Source organism: Nansenia antarctica, assembly GCF_963989245.1.
Source record: "Nansenia antarctica genome assembly, chromosome: 1".
In the NCBI taxonomy this organism is placed as follows: domain Eukaryota; kingdom Metazoa; phylum Chordata; class Actinopteri; order Argentiniformes; family Microstomatidae; genus Nansenia; species Nansenia antarctica.
The window spans coordinates 72,386,649-72,403,238 of NC_137674.1; the positions used below are offsets into that span (position 1 = coordinate 72,386,649).

At 44.3% G+C, this 16,590-nt stretch overlaps 1 protein-coding gene across 2 annotated transcripts; it reads right to left on the minus strand.

Annotated features, from left to right (window-relative positions):
* Positions 1–3,543: 3,543 nt before the first annotated feature.
* Positions 3,544–15,179, minus strand: cstf3 (cleavage stimulation factor, 3' pre-RNA, subunit 3). 2 transcript variants are annotated; one of them, XM_080550446.1, is made up of 20 exons: positions 15,006–15,179; positions 14,082–14,180; positions 13,788–13,883; positions 9,930–9,962; positions 9,419–9,516; positions 9,241–9,307; positions 9,106–9,140; positions 8,876–9,002; positions 8,679–8,756; positions 8,377–8,539; positions 8,056–8,165; positions 7,405–7,521; positions 6,867–7,085; positions 6,508–6,610; positions 6,292–6,361; positions 5,894–6,089; positions 5,397–5,547; positions 5,046–5,140; positions 4,486–4,546; positions 3,544–4,088 (listed from the first exon to the last, which is right to left on the minus strand). In XM_080550446.1, exons 1-20 carry the CDS (start codon positions 15,030–15,032, stop codon positions 3,889–3,891), a joined length of 2,145 nt encoding a protein of 714 aa, XP_080406572.1. In that variant the 5' UTR covers positions 15,033–15,179; the 3' UTR covers positions 3,544–3,888. The 2 variants fall into 2 exon arrangements, with proteins under 2 accessions (XP_080406572.1, XP_080406571.1); XM_080550445.1 differs by lacking the exon at positions 15,006–15,179 and having other exon boundaries at positions 14,082–14,380.
* Positions 15,180–16,590: the final 1,411 nt, after the last annotated feature.

Below are 16,590 nucleotides of genomic sequence, written 5' to 3' on the forward strand. Positions count from 1 at the left end.
TCACAGTTAAGAGATTGATAAATATGTTACATGATTGATTGACAGAAGTACATTTCTGTTGTATTAGCTAAGAAGAAGAAGAAGAACTGCAGGTTCCAGAATGTCTTGTAGAAAGACGTCATATAAGTTGACAGTTTGTTGTTTTTGAGAAATGTGAATTGTACATTGAATTGAAAGTGAATATCTAATAGCTTGTTTTATTGAAAAAGAAAGTGATCACAAGTGTATGTCAGCAGATTTGTATATAAAGAACCTTTCACTTGATATCACCAGTCCTAGCCATCATTTCAGAAGGTAGAAATACTACACAGTGACTCGTAATGTTGTGTATGTCATGTTAATAAATAATAGGCACAAACTGATGTTGCAAAAGGTCAAAACTATAGCTGCATTTACTTCCCTGTGTTTAAATGAGTCCTCTTGCTCTTCTATATTTGACCTACTCCACATTTTCATAGCCTTATCGTAACATGTATTCTTACCAGTAGCAGCTAGTCAAAACCATATCATTTACTGCTTTTTATAAAGCGATAAAAGTAATATTGAGCAGAATTAAGTTCAGCCTACTAGTCCGGCCCTCCACAATAGTCCCTGTTTCTCATGTGGCCCATTGTGAAAATGAATTGCCCACCCCTGCTATAGAGGAAGCATATCAGAAGTTCAGAAGTGAACGTTTGGAGAAAAGGTCACCAACAACCAAGTTCCATGACAAAATGAGAAAACTGAATCTGAATTCTCAAGCATCACAAAACGTGACAGTAAACCAAGCACAAAACAAGGAGGTGGTCTTAAAAGCTGCTAGAAATCCCTTTGGGCATATGATCATTGTTTCGCAAAGTAGAGATCTTCACATTAAAGATGTCCTGTCTCATCCACTTGGTCCATTGCCTTGGGCACTTTCAAATCCAGATGGCTCATTGTGGGAAAACTAACCAGGCTGCTCTTGCAAGAGTTAGAGAAATCAGCATCAGCAGTTGAAAATATTGGAGAACACTCTGCATGCATCATTGATGGAATGAGCCTTGTTCAGAGACTGAAAGGTGTACCGGAAAACATCAATCAAGAATTGAAAGATGTAATCGTGGTTCAGCAAGTATCACTCAATGGAAGAACATTGTCCCAGGACACAATGTTGTGCAGTGGAGGAAACTGTTAAGTAATACAGACAACAAAACAGCCTTGATAACATTCATCGACATGCTACTGTCTGAGCAAAAAAGACTGGAACGTTGTTGAAGAGCTGAAATCTTCCCATGAGGAAGCAGATATCCGTATACCCCAGCCAGAATGGCTATCAAACCACAGTTATTGTGAGTGAGGATACAGATGTCATGATCTTTTGTCTCGGATATTGTGAGAAGATAAACTGCTCCCTGTATCTGAAATGTGACAACTTCATGAGCTGATAACTGTGATAAAGCTACCACTTAGGAATGGTTATCATACCAAAATATCATCTACAGACATGTATCTTTTCAAAAAATATAGTAAAGTTTTGCCACCCTAAGTGGTAGCAAATTTTGGTCTGGCCCATGGACTAAGAGCCTGGGTATTTGTTCATTCAACGACTCCTCATCACCGCCTTGTTTGGGCAGACTTCTTGCAGACAACAATAGCTTGGCTAAGCACAAACAGACTGGCACTCAGGCGAGGGATTCCTAATGAACAGGTTTAGTTGTAGTTAGTGCTCTGAAAAATAATGGTGACAAGTCCTAGACCATGAGTGTGTTGCTGCCCACTGTTTTGGGTTGTAATTGAATCGAACTAAAGTAAATTACCAATAATTATGTTTTTAGTTTTGTTGACACATTACTTGGTACAAGGACACACTGTTCATCTGAAATGAGAAATCATATCGGCATCTGGCATCTGGAGTGACAAGTCTTTGATCCCCAGGGCACACACACTTGCACACACACACACACACACACACACACACACACACACACACACACACACACACGCAGACAGTATTCAGCCTTCCTCAAAGGATGTTCTTGTCTATTCACAGCTGCTCATGATCATATAGCCGCATGTCATATCCAAAAACATTACATCTGCAAATTGGAAAATATCTGTGGCTATTGCAGGCTCTTGTTGACCGTTTTTTTTTTTTTTTGACTTGAACCATATTCATGTTTTTCGAGACAGAACTGATTTGGAACAGCTGAACAGGCCTTCCCTCATACCTTGTAACCTACTGACCGGCCATGCGATCCTCTATACACATCAGTGGGCAGTTCAACAAGCTCAGTGAGAGGCAACTTGACACTTGGCATCTAGGTCCAGAGATCATGGTCTGGAGGGCACATTGTGACTATGTTGTGTTATCATCTCATTAGTCTCTGAGGAAGTGAGGATAGTGTCAATAGGCTCAGTGGAGCTGAGTGTAACCAGAGTGTGAAATACAGACCCAGTTGTAAAGGCTATTGTGCACTGGGTGGATAAATATGTATTGTCCCCCATTCATGTGGTGAACAGCAGGTGTATTGACACAAGCATTGATATTGTGTGATTGTGTGTGTGTCCCTGTTACACCTTTTACCTACTTCTGCTCCAACAACATCTACTCTCAGATCAGTTTGGGCATGGTTGTTTACAGTAATAAAACATGTGAAATGGATAATTCATGTTTTGACATTTTACTAGATATAAAGACGAGAGAGAGAGACATTTATCAACAGAGGTATTCTCAAGCTTCACATTGTTCTATCTGCACCCATGGACACAGCAGAAAAACAGGGTCGAAAAGCCACACAACTCCTTTGTTCGAGATACATTCCTTGGCTGCCTGTTTGTGTAGTTCACAGACAATTATCAGAACATTGCAAAATATGAGTGGCGAGGTTGTGAAAGCAGGAAATAGCGAAGGGTATTTATCAGTCATCCATGTCCTTTCTTAGCCTTCATGTGATACTCATCTCGACACACGCAGGCATCCTAAACAACAACGTATGTACAGTATGTGAAGAATGCAGCCGGTCCAGCTCCTACACTGGCCAGTACCATGCTCGGCTTCAAACCATCTGTTTCCTTTCAACCGGACCAGGTCATAATTCAGTAGCCTAGCCTAGCATCATGGTTCAACAACTCAATAACAATGTCTGGTAAAAGGTACAGAGACCAGCCCACAGCTCTCGAACCCTGCTAGGCAGAAGGCCTTGTGATGTTGTGTTCTTCTAAAGAGATCCCAACGTTTACAGAATTAATATGATTAGATGGGTGGAGACTCTTAGAAGAGGAGCCAGATAACACTAAATATACAGACATATTTGATTGCCAACATAATGCAAGGCCTGCTGTACAGTATGCCCCTTAACAATACAGTATAATCCTGCCCCCTAGTGGAGAGAATACAACATGCATGGTAGCCTACCGTTCAATGTAAAAAAAGAAAAGTCAGTAAAAGTTTAATACACAAATGACATTGTGATAAATCAATGAGATGAGGGGTTAATTCATTAACACAAAAGACAGGAGACAATTTCGTTTCGATTTCTCCCCTTTTTATTGGAAGGAAATGTGTTCTTTCCATTTGGCTAGAAAAACAGGCAGATTCCACTTTGCCATCACCAGATCTTCACAGGTGGAAAACTCAACGGCGTGTCAAACCAAGGGTTGAATTAAAAACTTTGTACAGTATAACATCCAGTTTTTAAAAATAAAACTGTTAAAAAAAACAAAAACAAAGGACAAAAACACACAAAAAAACCACAGGTGTGTGTGTGTGTGTCTGTGTGTGTAAGAGGGAACGAGAACAGAGGTTGGATCGGCCAGAGGACTCACTCACAAAGATTCTGACGTCCGTATTACCCTAACAGTTCCGACAGTAAGGGTTCCATTCCTGCAGAGTCCATCCCGTGTGTGTGTGTGTCAGTGTGTGTGTGTTTATCGGATCCGCTTCTGTTGGCGTGCGCGGTAGATGTCGTGTACGGGCGGGGCGACGGCCCCCTTGTCCTCCTCCTCGTCAGAGTCGGCGTTGGGCCTCTTCAGGGTCTTGGCCACGGCGTGGTTCTCCACGGCTCCGTTCCCCTCCCCGCCCGTCTCGGGCTGTCTGCCTGTGATCAGCTCCACGGCTGCGTCCACAGCTACGGGGAGGGAGGGGGGGGGGACATCGGATGAGGATCATGACGTATACCATACAGTCTCCGTTGACAAACAGATGACATACAGAAAAATACTATTGAAAGAAGTAGATGCCGCACACTGTAGGTCCAGATGCAAAAATTTGGTTTTAATATGCCAACGGTTTCGGCCGTAGCCTTTGTCAAGTCTTGGATACGTTTTTAAATTTAAGACTTGACAAAGGCTACGGCCGAAACCGTTGTCATATTCAAACCACATTTTTGCATCTGGAACGGCATCTACTTCTTTCAATAGCTTCATCGCTAGCACCTTGCCCAAGTTTTCTGCGGTGTGCGTTCTCCAATACAAAAAGAAAAAAACAACAACCTGGATGTAAAAGTGTAGAGGAAGGTCACTTACTCTCAGGGAGCGTGCATCTCCTAAAGCTCTCCATCAGCTCATCCACCTGCACGAAGGGACCCTGCAGGGAAGGAAAACCACAACCTCAGTCAAGAACAGGAGTACAGAGAGAGATTTGGTGAGGCTGCACTCTCATTTTATGCACCCAAATTGTGGAATGCACTGCCAGTTTGCATTAGGGATGCAACCTCAGCAAATATGTTCAAGTCAAGACAAAAGAACCCTGCTGGTTAAATCTTTTTAATATTGCCTTTAAATGACTAAATAATTAAATTATGATTATATAATGATTGGAGCACTTTGAGCTGCAATGCTTACAAGAAAAGTGCTATACAAATAAAAGTTATTATTATTATTATTACTACAGGACTCCAACAACAACTGTCGGTTGTTGGGTTCGGGTTCGGGTCATAATTCACTGGATTCTACTGTTAATCTTAGCAATGGGATGAAACTGATTGTTTACCAGGTGGGTCTGGACTGAGGGATTTGTAAATATGGTGTTAGGGATTGTAAGATTAGGGGTTGTTTCTGTGTAGCGGTGGAGGGGTGGGACTGACCATGAAGCATTGGGGGGGAGGCAGCATCTTCATCAGGTAGACGGCGGCCGGGGGGACTGGGAACACCCCTCCTGGGACTGGGTGGAGGCCAGGAGCTGTGGGCCGGAGCGCACAGGAAGCAGGAAGTTACTCACATGACTTACAAGCACGTACGTTTATTTCACTTCACGACGAATCACGTGAGGACGTCTGTGGAGGGTTAAGAGCTCAGAGTTTTGGGGTTAGAAATTGAGAGAATCGGAGGCTACCGTGAAACTAGGTCAAACTCTTAGGTGGTGGTGGCTGAGGAGTAGGGGGCTAGATGGATTGAGGGTGGGGGGAGGTTGGGCGCGTGTTAACGGGGGTACGTACGGGCGAGGTGGCGGGGCTGGTAGGGGATCATCTGGTTGGTGTCAGGTTTGGGGTACTCGGGTTTGCGGTCGCCCTCCTCTTTGGTGGTGGGGGCGGAGGGAGTCACCACTGTCTCCGGGAGCAGAGCTGCTAGTTTGGCACGGGACACGTCCTGGAAACACACAGGAAACACAGAACAACCCGTCAGAATGAGTCGAGGGGAATAAGGGACAGATGCCCATTCCTCTGACTGTACTGGAGGGGAGGATGAGAGAGAGACAGAGAGAGAGAGGAGAGAGAGAGAGAGAGGGAGAGAGAGAGAGGGAGAGGGAGAGAGAGAGAGAGAGAGAGAGAGAGAGAGAGGGAAAGGAGAGAGAGAGGAGAGGGAGAGAGAGAGAGAGAGGAGATAGGGAGAGAGAGAGAGAGGGAGAGAGGGAGAGGGAGAGGGGGAGGGGGAGGGGGAGGGAGAGGGAGAGGGGGAGGGGGAGAGGGAGAGAGAGAGAGGACACGATACCGACCTTGTATCCGAGGGCTTTGAGTTCGCTGGCCGAGCAGGGGTACAGGTCCATGAACTTGTACCTGTCGACCAGGAGGGCCGTCTCTTTGCCTTCGTACTCGTCCTTAAAGGCGGTGAAACGCCTGCGCTCCACCTTCAGGATACTGGCCAGGTCCCCGATGTTGCTCTCAAAGGCGAGGAACCGTGCCCAGATCTCACTGAGAGACAGATAGAGTGGAGAGAGAGAGTGGAGAGAGAGAGAGAGTGAGTAGAGAGTAGAGAGAGAGGAGAGAGAGTAGAGAGAGTGAGTAGAGAGAAGCAGGTCGGGAATAAACATAACACCCACACACAAATACTAAACAGCCAAAGTACTGAACTGACACAAGCCTCACGTGGCTGTTATTACAGAATTCACCGTACCCAGATTTATCTGGCGAGAGGCTTCCGGAGGTGAGAACACGTTCGAACAGAACCCTAGTGTTGTTGTCCTCTGGAAAACCAGAAAAAGAAAGAGAGAGAGAGATCAGGCACTCCTCCTCACCGCTTCAGACTAAATCAATCATATTCATTTATCATCCAAAAGACCTGATCCATAAACCGATCTATACATTTGTCAGCCCGCGAAGGGTAACTTACCGTTAAGGTGCGAGAGGTAATCTATGTATGCAAGTATATATTCTGGAATGTCTCCATATTTCTTCAAGCCGAGCTCAAATATCTTAAAGGCCACTGATTTGTCCTGCGAAGGAAGGCAACAGTAAATATATACATATCAAATATATATACAAAAGACATCATAAATATATATATATATACAAAATACATCATAAATATATATATAAAATACATAATATACATACATATTCAGCTAGAAAACTAGTACATTTGTAAAATCAGCAGCATGGCTCCAGCTGGCATGAACTCAGTGTGTGTGTGTGTGTGTGTGTGTGTGTGTGACTTGTCACATGTGTGTAGGGGATCCTACGTGTGCCGACCTTGCTGCAGTAGTACTCCATCAGCGCGGCGGTCACGTAGACGTGGTGGCGGGTGCGCAGGTCCTCCCGGGCCTTCTTAAAGATGATCCGGCCCGACTTGATGCCCTCCGCCCGCCTGGCGAACTTCATGTACTGGATGTAGACTAGCGTGGGGTCGATGTCCTCGATGGCCAGGAAGCGGTTGTATATGCTGTGGACCTTTTCGTGTTTCATTCGACTCTGAGGAGAGGAGAGGAGCAGAGCACAGGTGGTCGTTGTCGTTCGTCATTATTGCCCTCCGCTCGATCGCTTTTAACTCGAAGAGACAGCCGAGACGGCTCCGTAATAATTGATGGAAATTAGTCTGACGGGAATGAGACGAGGCTAATGAATAGGTCCCACAGCCTCTGGCGATTCTAGTCGCGTGCGGACGATTGACCGCCATTCATCATTATCCGTTACAGCTTTGGCTAATTCGTTTTTTCCCGATTTCTTTTATTTTGCGGTCGTCACAAATACGATTCGCTGAGCTCCCTGGCATGGTCGGGGGGATACTGACCTCCTCGTAGTCGGCGAAGGAGAAGTAGAGCAGCATGTTCTTCTTCAGCAGGGTCCCGATGGCGCGCTCGTAGATGTTGGCTGCCTCGTCGCTGAACAGCTTGGCGTTGTTCATGTCCTGACGGGGTGGAGAGGGAACCACAGAGTCAGCTCTCTGGACCCTAGTCCGTCCGTCCCGTCCCCCCCTCGAATGGACTGAAGACCACTGAGGTCATGGACTATAGAGCACTGAGTTCATGGACTATAGAGCACTGAGGTCATGGACTATAGAGCACTGAGGTCATGGACTATAGAGCACTGAGTTCATGGACTATAGAGCACTGAGTTCATGGATTATAGAGCACTTATTCTGACCTCAGACTGACTGTAACATCTTGTTCTTAACAATGTTGTTAATATGCGTAGCTGTATTTCTCTGTTAGTCTGTACCGTACTGTTGTGTCCACTCTATTTATTCCCTATTTTTATTCATTATCTATTATGTGTCTTTTTATCCCCCATACTCTTTTAATCTTGCTGCTGTGAGAAAGTAATTTCCCCTCGGGGATAAATAAAGAACTTCAATGCGCGCACGCACGCGCACGCACACGCACACACACACACACACACAAACACACACAGGTTATGTCATACTCTACCGGTGCTGTCTTACCCCCTTCTCTGCCAGCAGCTTGCTGGACTGCTCCAGGTACTGTGCCGCCTCGTACCACACGTCAGGGTGGTGGCCCAGGACCAGCAGGCACTGCTCGTAGGCGAACATCACTGCGACACGGGACGAGAGACGGGGCGTTAGGGCTGTGACACTCACAAAAAACGTCCTGGCCACGACGACACTGAATCAACACGTGTCTATTGTCTGTGGTGTCCGTAAACTCTGAGACAGTTTGTTGGATCAGTGTCTGTGAATTCAAATCTTGACCGAGTTGAGTTGAGTCCCACCCACCCACCCACCCACATCCACACACACACACACCTCTCTTGGTGATGAGCGTCTGGTCTTCTGTCCGTAGCGGGTTGCTCTTCTCCCACTGGATGTACTTCTTCCACATCTCCACCTGCTGGGACTCCTGGGGGGAGTTCTGGGGGGGCACCGAGGGGGCGTTCCTGTCCAGACCCTTCATCACCGTCTCATACTCCTGGAGCACACGCACGCACACACACACACACACACACACACACACACACAATCAGTTGATATTCACTCAGCCTAGTCTGTTCACACTCATCCCCTCGACGGTCGCTGCGCCCGTTGTTTTACGACGTGGAGGACCTCACCTTGGCCACTCTCCTAGCGTTCATGTAGTCCCTGCTGCGGTCCTCGATCATCTTCTTGGCCAGGTGGACGTTGATGCCCTGGTACAGGACACACAAGGTCAGCACCGTGTAGCGTAATGACACTGACACCGAAAGGTTCAGTCACTCAACCCTTGATCACTCATAGGAGTCAGAGGGCAAAGGTGGGCGTGTCTCACCTCCTCATACTTGCTGTAGTCTCTCCAGAGCTGTTCGATGTTGATCATGGGGTTCACGCAGCCCCTCTGGTACACCCTGCGAACTGCCGTGATCCGCTGGTTCTCGGCGTACGAGCCGACCGCTTCACTGGAGAGGGAGTACACGTGGGAAGGGGGTTGAGTCACTTCTGGTCTACGTTCTCGAAAAAGACTTGAGATGAACAGTGCTTCTAGGTAAGAGCTGTACTTACACTCCTTTGAGGAAGTTGATGTAGTCCACCCATATCTGATCGGGGGGGGGGGGGGAAGCACACGTTTTAATTATCAGGATGACGACTGCCGCGCAACATCATTACTGTGCGATCAACATTATGCAGATGTTTTACCTGGTAAGACATGATCTCCATGCCGATCTTATCCAGGGCAAAGTCGTACGCCTGGGCCATCTTTTCTCTGCAGATAGGCAAGGCGAAGTGAGTTGGGTGGGGGGGGGGGTAATTTGATAAATTGATTCAGTACATTAGGACACATCATTCAGTTATTCCACGTGGTATGTAACCCTACTTGTAGGTAGGCAGCTTTCCTTTGGTCTCCCGGACGTATGAGAGGTAGCATTTCCACAGGTCGATGTGCAGCACCTTCATCAGGCATCTCTGAAACAACTATAGCAGGGAGGGGAAGGGGCAAACGTTCAAAAATGCACACCAAATCCAATTCTAGTCTTCGACAAACTACAGAGAGCTGATAAGACCTCGGTGATTCATAACAGTCAGGGAGACGGACATGGATCACCTCGCCATTACGTAAAAAAACAGTAACAGCTGATATAGCTGTTGAGTCACAGCAGTAGCGTGACGCTGCATTCCCAGGACCTGCTCAATCACCGGTGGTGAGGAGTTAGTGGTGACGTAATTAGCCTTGTTGGTTGTTACTGGCAACACTGGATGAGTCAGGTTCACTCTGGGATCCATCCAGAGGGAGGAGGGGGGGGTGGAACTCTAAGAGCCAACTAATCAAGACGATTACAGGTCTTTGAGAGGCCAATTGAGGACAACTGGATCAGTTTGACACTCACCTTCTCTACCTTGTCATAGTTTTTAGCCTTGATCTGTGGATAAATCGTAAATGCAGTGTTAATTCAACAATACACATGTCTACTGTGTAATTAATGGATAGTAACAATCATGCATGCAAACTCAACATTTCTCTCTCTCTCTCACACACACACAATTCCTTAAAGATCAACAAAGTGAATTTCACAAAAGAATGACAAATGACTTTTTGGAAGTTGAGGGTTTATTCTCATTGTACACCATGGAGCAGAATGAGCCACATGAGCAACCTGTTGTGAGAAAAACAACACACTTTTCAAAAGAAAATTCTTAAGTAAATAGACTTGCAACACAGGTCTATCTGGGAGAACTCACCCACCTATATTACAGCTTGGCATTGGTTAAAAGATAACAAGTGAAAAGATAATAAGAGGAAAAGTTTAATCTGTGCCTAAAATGTATAGTGAGGAATAAAGGCCATATCTAATCCCTTCACTGCAGTATCACATTTCACTAAACCTGTTATTGCTAGGGCCCAATCATCAAGGAAGCTCATTGGCTGTCAGTAGCAGGAAACAGACTTTGGCACGACCATGAAAACAGCCTCCAGTGCAGGCAGTTTGGGTGGACCTTTGGCATAGCAGCAAGGGACCCCTCCCCAGCGGACCACCCCTATTCACCACTCCAGGGCCAGTGTAGTCAGAGCCTCTCCTGTCCTGATATGATGTATCATGCAGTGTCTGTTAGCGTAATTAGAAACACCAAGCTTTACCAGTTAGCCTGCCTGGGACAAAGGGCCTGTTTGTGTGGCAGACTACAGTTAACTGTTGTTCCAGTAGCTGCACAAACCCCTTAGTAGAGATGGGTGTAGAGGTTGAGTGCCTCAGAGAACAGAAGGCTGAAACACTTCGAATAAAAAAGGAAACAAAACAACTTGATTCTGACTGAAAACGCAATGCAAGTTTGTTCACAGCAAGCAAACAAAAAACCTAGGCCTATTCTGAATTGTTCTCTTCACAAAAACAAAAAAAAATCCTGAACCTCAGAGTAAGCCCTTCACCCCAAATACCACATGAACTACTCAAGCACATCAAAGCCGGATGGCAATCACTGCTAGCTAGCACATCCATTCAGCATACAGCCAACAAACTCAATACTGTGTATAGGCTAAAGCAGGGAAGTGGCAAGTGTTATCAATTTGGATCAATTTAACACAATTTCATGTGGACTTAAATATATGGATTGTTATGGAACAGGGGGAATAGTATGAACTGGACAGTACACTCATCAAGTCAGGAATTGCAATCTACTGCCATTATGATGATCAATAACACCACGAAGAAAAGATGCAATAACTCACAATGCAGAATGTCTCTGGTTATTGGTTTTATTATAATACAGTATGCCATTAAATCACTTTCCCAGAAACGCAGAGGGTAAAATAAAAAACATGTTGAGAACAGGATAACTTCAGCATTGTCTTATGCACACTCAGATCAACCCCTTGAACGTTGACCAGGGTATGGGACTGGGATTGGGTTGTAAGCAAGACAAATAACCACAAAACAACCACTAAAATATGGTCAAATGTGCCACAAAACCTAGTCGGATGCAGAGCAAAGATACTGTTTCCCTGGGTTGCACCTTAAGGTTGGTGTCTTACAACACGTAGTGTACTAGTATGAACAGTTTAAAAGTGAATTCCTAAGAGGATTCTGATTGTAGAAAAAGAATAAGCTCTCTGTATGATTAATACACACAACTTCAAGTGATTTTTCTTTCTTTCTTCCCCATCTTAGTAAATTTTTAAAAAGGTCAGATTGTTTAGTAATATTTAATTTCATTAGAATATCTAGATTTCTGTGTGTTGCAGACACATGTGTATATGCATAGAATTCACCTCTGCTACATCAAAAATATAATGTTCTTGGTTTCAGGGAAAACATCATTCCTCAAACTGAGACTGGGCCTATCGAGATGAGTTGATCCCTAATTAACACTCTCTCAGCAAAGGAATACAATTTTGTTACATTTTTCAGCAATTACTTGTGTTAATGGACAATTGCCCCGATCACACACAAGTATAATAGCATACAAATAATTAATGACTATAGCAGTAACTGATTTGGGGGCAAATCAAAACCAACAAAAAAAAAATCCCTTTTACTTGCGTGATAGTCCCATGCATACCCAAACACCCTTTGCCCCATTCATCCAGTGCTTGCATGAACTAGCATGCAAAGACCTACACGAAACCCCTGAGGCTGAAAAACCTCAAAGCAGAGACCAAGAGACACATAAAAAACACAAGACTGAAGTAAGCTCCACTTGACTCCCATCCAGATTTAAATCAAAGGGTCATCAACATTCTATAAAATGCTGGGCAGCTAGATATTTACTGACAATTTGAGTTGTCTTAATGGCAAACAAATGGTAGGACTGACAAAATTAACAAAAGAAATACAACAGATGGGTGAACTTGTACAGCATGACCTATAGGCTGTGCTAAATACTAAGTTGAATGGGGCCATTCTGAGTCCCTACCTACAGCATAGAAACTGAATGGAGCTTCTAGACTCTATGGTCAGCTCCCAGCTATTCATGCAGGTGCACGAGAAACCTGGTCTAGTCTGATTGTGTTCAAGTCACAACAGACCAGTGGAAAAGAGTGGAAGGTGAGAAAGTGGCGGTCTATTCTGAGAATATTGCATGGTCCCAAAAACACTCCCTAGTCTAGCCCTGATCCCTGTACTCTCTATAGTAACAACTCAGAAAGATCCGGGTGTTATTATGGAGCTATTATCATATTGCTCATACCCATCCAATTCTCACTAGGTGTGAATGGGGTAGTGGCAGAATGATATCTGACAGCATGAGTGAACAGCTCTCGTCTCGTGACCCGGGTGACCAAATGTGGTGGGCATAACATCACATCTAAATAAAGGATGCTTGGTCAGTCCAATCATGCTCTCAGCTCATCCATACTTACCAACTCCATCCCCAAAACGTTATTGGATTCCAAGCATCCATTTGTGTGAATCACTTAACGGGGCAATTATCAGAGCGTTACCAGAATTAATCTTTGTGAACGGAAATTAATTTAACAAGTACGCGCACAAAATATTGCTATCAATACAAGCCTAACATAGGCTGTGCACGCACACTACTGCAAACTAAATTAAAAACAAAAACAGACTGAATATAAGCTAATCAAGAGAGAAAAAAATCAGAAATGTTAGGTATCCTATAATTGACATTATGTGGTGAGGGGGATGGAGCTGGAGTATCAAAGGCACGTAAAGAGCAGGGCATGGGGAGGGCAAAATGTGGGTGATGTAGATGTTTTGCTGGAGAAACCCCTCAGAATGAAGGAGGAACCTCTGGTCTATGTATTAAATATAGGAGGCTTTGGGGCTACTTCATTGCAAATGGCTGGTGGCAGCTAGAGGGGGGGGGGGGGGTATGACTGAGCTGGGGAAAAAAATGTGTTATGTTGGACACACTTACTGTCATTCAGACTGTATATGAACAAAAACAAAAACAACCTCAAAGAAATGACACAGGAGGCAATAACTTGACACGACAAGTGAATAAAAGGCTAAAGCACTCCAATACTATTAAAAAAGTTTTAATGCTGTTGCAGATCAAACATGCAACAAAAGCACTTAAACCCCATTTTTTAAAAAGACGCAGAAAAGAGCCACAGGAACATATATAGACTGCTTGCTGAAAAAGAAATGGTTAGGTTTGTATCGTCACCCTAATTGTTTATTTACCATTTGAATGCCCTATCGGTTGTGTGAAAATCACTTTGTTGACCCTGTTAGGATATGCACACCCATGCACACATGTAGTAGTGATAAACAAAAAAAAGTATTAACCTCAGCTTCAATGAATAGTTTCCAGAATCTGCCGGAACTTGGGAACTGGGAAACAAGTCGCTCGTACGTTTTCCTTGCTTTGTCTATTGGTTGGTTCTAGAAGGGTAGAATGCATTTACATGTACACATGTTGACAAGCAAGTTGATACAGCCCTATATGAAATATGATCATGTGCATCATTCACTGTTAGAATTCTTCAACCACCCTCCGCCCTCCTGCTCCCAACCCCTCTCCCACCCCTTGTCCCATTTGATTATCCCAGGTAAGAGGAATGCAACCCTGCGTCACTAAACCTGTGCTTCTCGAATCAGAATGCTCCATGCGTCAAGGTCATATGGATTTTCTTCCAACTTCTTTTCTGCCTTCTTCACCTTCTCCGGGATATACTCTGCCTGCAGAAAAAACAAAAGACATGAAGAGCAGTTACAGACAAGTGAACTACAATAACATAATAATAATAACAATTTGGAAACAATGAACTGAGAAACAATAGCGATGGCTTGGTGGGTCATTCACACACCATCACTACATATTGAGGAATCCATCACTAAGATTGTAACTACACTGTCTACAAGTTGAACACTCGCACGTATACAAAATCCCCCCAAAAAGTGTCAACATTTCCAAGAATATCTCGATGAGTAAACGAATGCCTTAATTTACAGACTTGTTTGATGTTTGTTGCTCAAAATTTACCTACTACTAACTAGTCCTGACCTTTGCTCCTAACACAAACACTCCCCCAGCACACAGGGGATGGGACAAAGCACAGGCGGACACGAGGCGCATGTTTGCACGAGCCCTGGGTTGGGATAACGTTGCTTTCTCTTGTTAACTAACTCACAACCTAACTACGTAAGTGATATGGTTGGGTAACTTACTAGTTAACCGAGCAACCAGTGCATTATTATCATTTCGATTAGAAAAGGCATGTACGAAACAAGCTGAGTGCGCGGCCAAACGTCTAGTAGCTTGCACTTCGGCTGACTTAGAAGGCCTAGAATAAAATACACGGTTTGACGTTTGATCAATGATATTGCCGTTTAGCTTAGCAGCAATAACACGTCCGTCAGACGGAACAGGGCAAAGCTATTCGCCTCCATTCCGTCCGACATAACGACACAACAGTAGTAACTACATCTCTGCGGCCTCCTAGGCGTAGTGATCAGTCGACCAGTACGAGGACGTGTAAACGCCCGCGGTACCAAAACACTTACCTGGTCGGCTATTCCTTCCGTGGACATGACTGTAGACGTTATAGTGTCCCTGTGTTACAAACTGCAATAACGACAGTATCTCAACATAAAACTATACATTTAAAAAACAACAACTAGCTAGCTATATCTGCATGACTGCACGGCAACTCCAGTATCACAGTCTGGTGAGGTCTACTGGTCGTTCTCTCAAAATGGCGATTTAGGCCGCGTTCGTAAATTCGCTCTCGAAATCTGATCAGCACTCGTGGAATTCCTCTCGTCCAATTAAATGACTCGGTCGCTCTATGACGTTGACCCAGTGTGCGCGCTCTGGCACTCACAGAGCGAGTTTACGAACACACCCGTAGAATGTTCACTTCCGAGGGAGGAAGTCTCCCGCTGACGGAACACCAGACTAATAACACCGAACTGGGGTCAGTTTACGCGTTTACTCAATGGTTAAGAGTAGGTTTAAGGGGAGGGTATAATAAAAACAAATACAACATATTTATTGATTTGCTCATTTTCTTTCTGTGCTACTCATTGCCATTTTGCTGGGTTAGCTGTTCAATGTATTTGTATTTTAGTGTGTTGAAGAGGAGCTCTCCAAGTTAATAAAATAAATAAAATACTTGATAAACCGGAAAACAACTAGGCCTAGAAAACGATGTGTTTGTTGAGGTCATGCATGCATGACCCATGTGATGACAATATCCTCCGATTGTATTACATGTCACATGCATTAGTCGGCTACTAAAGGCGAATACAAAAAATAAGAGGAAAACTATAGAGGTAAAGGCTATTTTATATTGTATATTGACACACTTGTTTGTGCCCCCTTGTAATATGAGGCAGCAGAGGGGGGTAGAGAGCAGATCAGCGCTAGAAAGGGAAACAGACTATAGCAAATGAGCCCAGAACCTATCCTCAGTACACGTGCTGCATGCAATAAAAAAAAAATCGTATTAGCTAGCTGTAATTTGTACTGCAGACGATGCAATGCTCACCTTACGAATGATTAAGGAGAGCAGCTGCACAGGCTGACTGTGAGAAGACTCTTCCCACACATGTAAAGGACACCATGTTAACTGGTGTCCCCGAAAGCTATCCTCAGGCTCCCAAGTTCCAGAGGGTTATGTTTTATGTCATTATTATCAGTGGGCCAGGGGCCTGTTCCACTAGGCGAGATTAACTCTGATCCAGGCGATTAACTCTGATCCAGGTTTAAATAAGCTTGCGGTCGGTTCCATCAATGTGGCTCAAATAATTCACTGCTTGGTTGCTATGCAACCAATCCTTCTGAGTAATTCTGGTCCCGAGCAGACTTACAGGCTGGTTTAGGTAATGCGTGCGTCAAAAAATCTCTCACAGGCGGAAACTACATCCCGAACGACAGTTCCTCAAGTGTCTTTTAGGAAATATTAGTTCCCACTTTTTACGAGATAGATAGATAGATAGTTTGACTGTGTGATAGATAGATAATTTGATATTTTGAAAGTGTGATCGATCGATAGATAGATAGTTTGATCGTGTGATAGATAACTTGATATTTTGAAAGTGTGATAGATATATAGATATTTTCGATAAATAAAAAAGTGTAAAAATA

Excerpts from the sequence above, each read along its gene's own strand:
- cstf3 (XM_080550445.1), bottom strand. The coding sequence starts at position 14,300 with ATGACCCACCAAGCCATCGCTATTGTTTCTCAGTTCATTGTTTCCAAA. Across the intron at positions 9,963-13,787 it reads AACTATTCATTGAAGCTGAG|ATCAAGGCTAAAAACTATGA; the intron begins GTTAATACTTTT and ends ATTTATCCACAG. Across the intron at positions 7,522-8,055 it reads AGCTGCTGGCAGAGAAGGGG|GACATGAACAACGCCAAGCT; the intron begins GTAAGACAGCAC and ends CCACCCCGTCAG.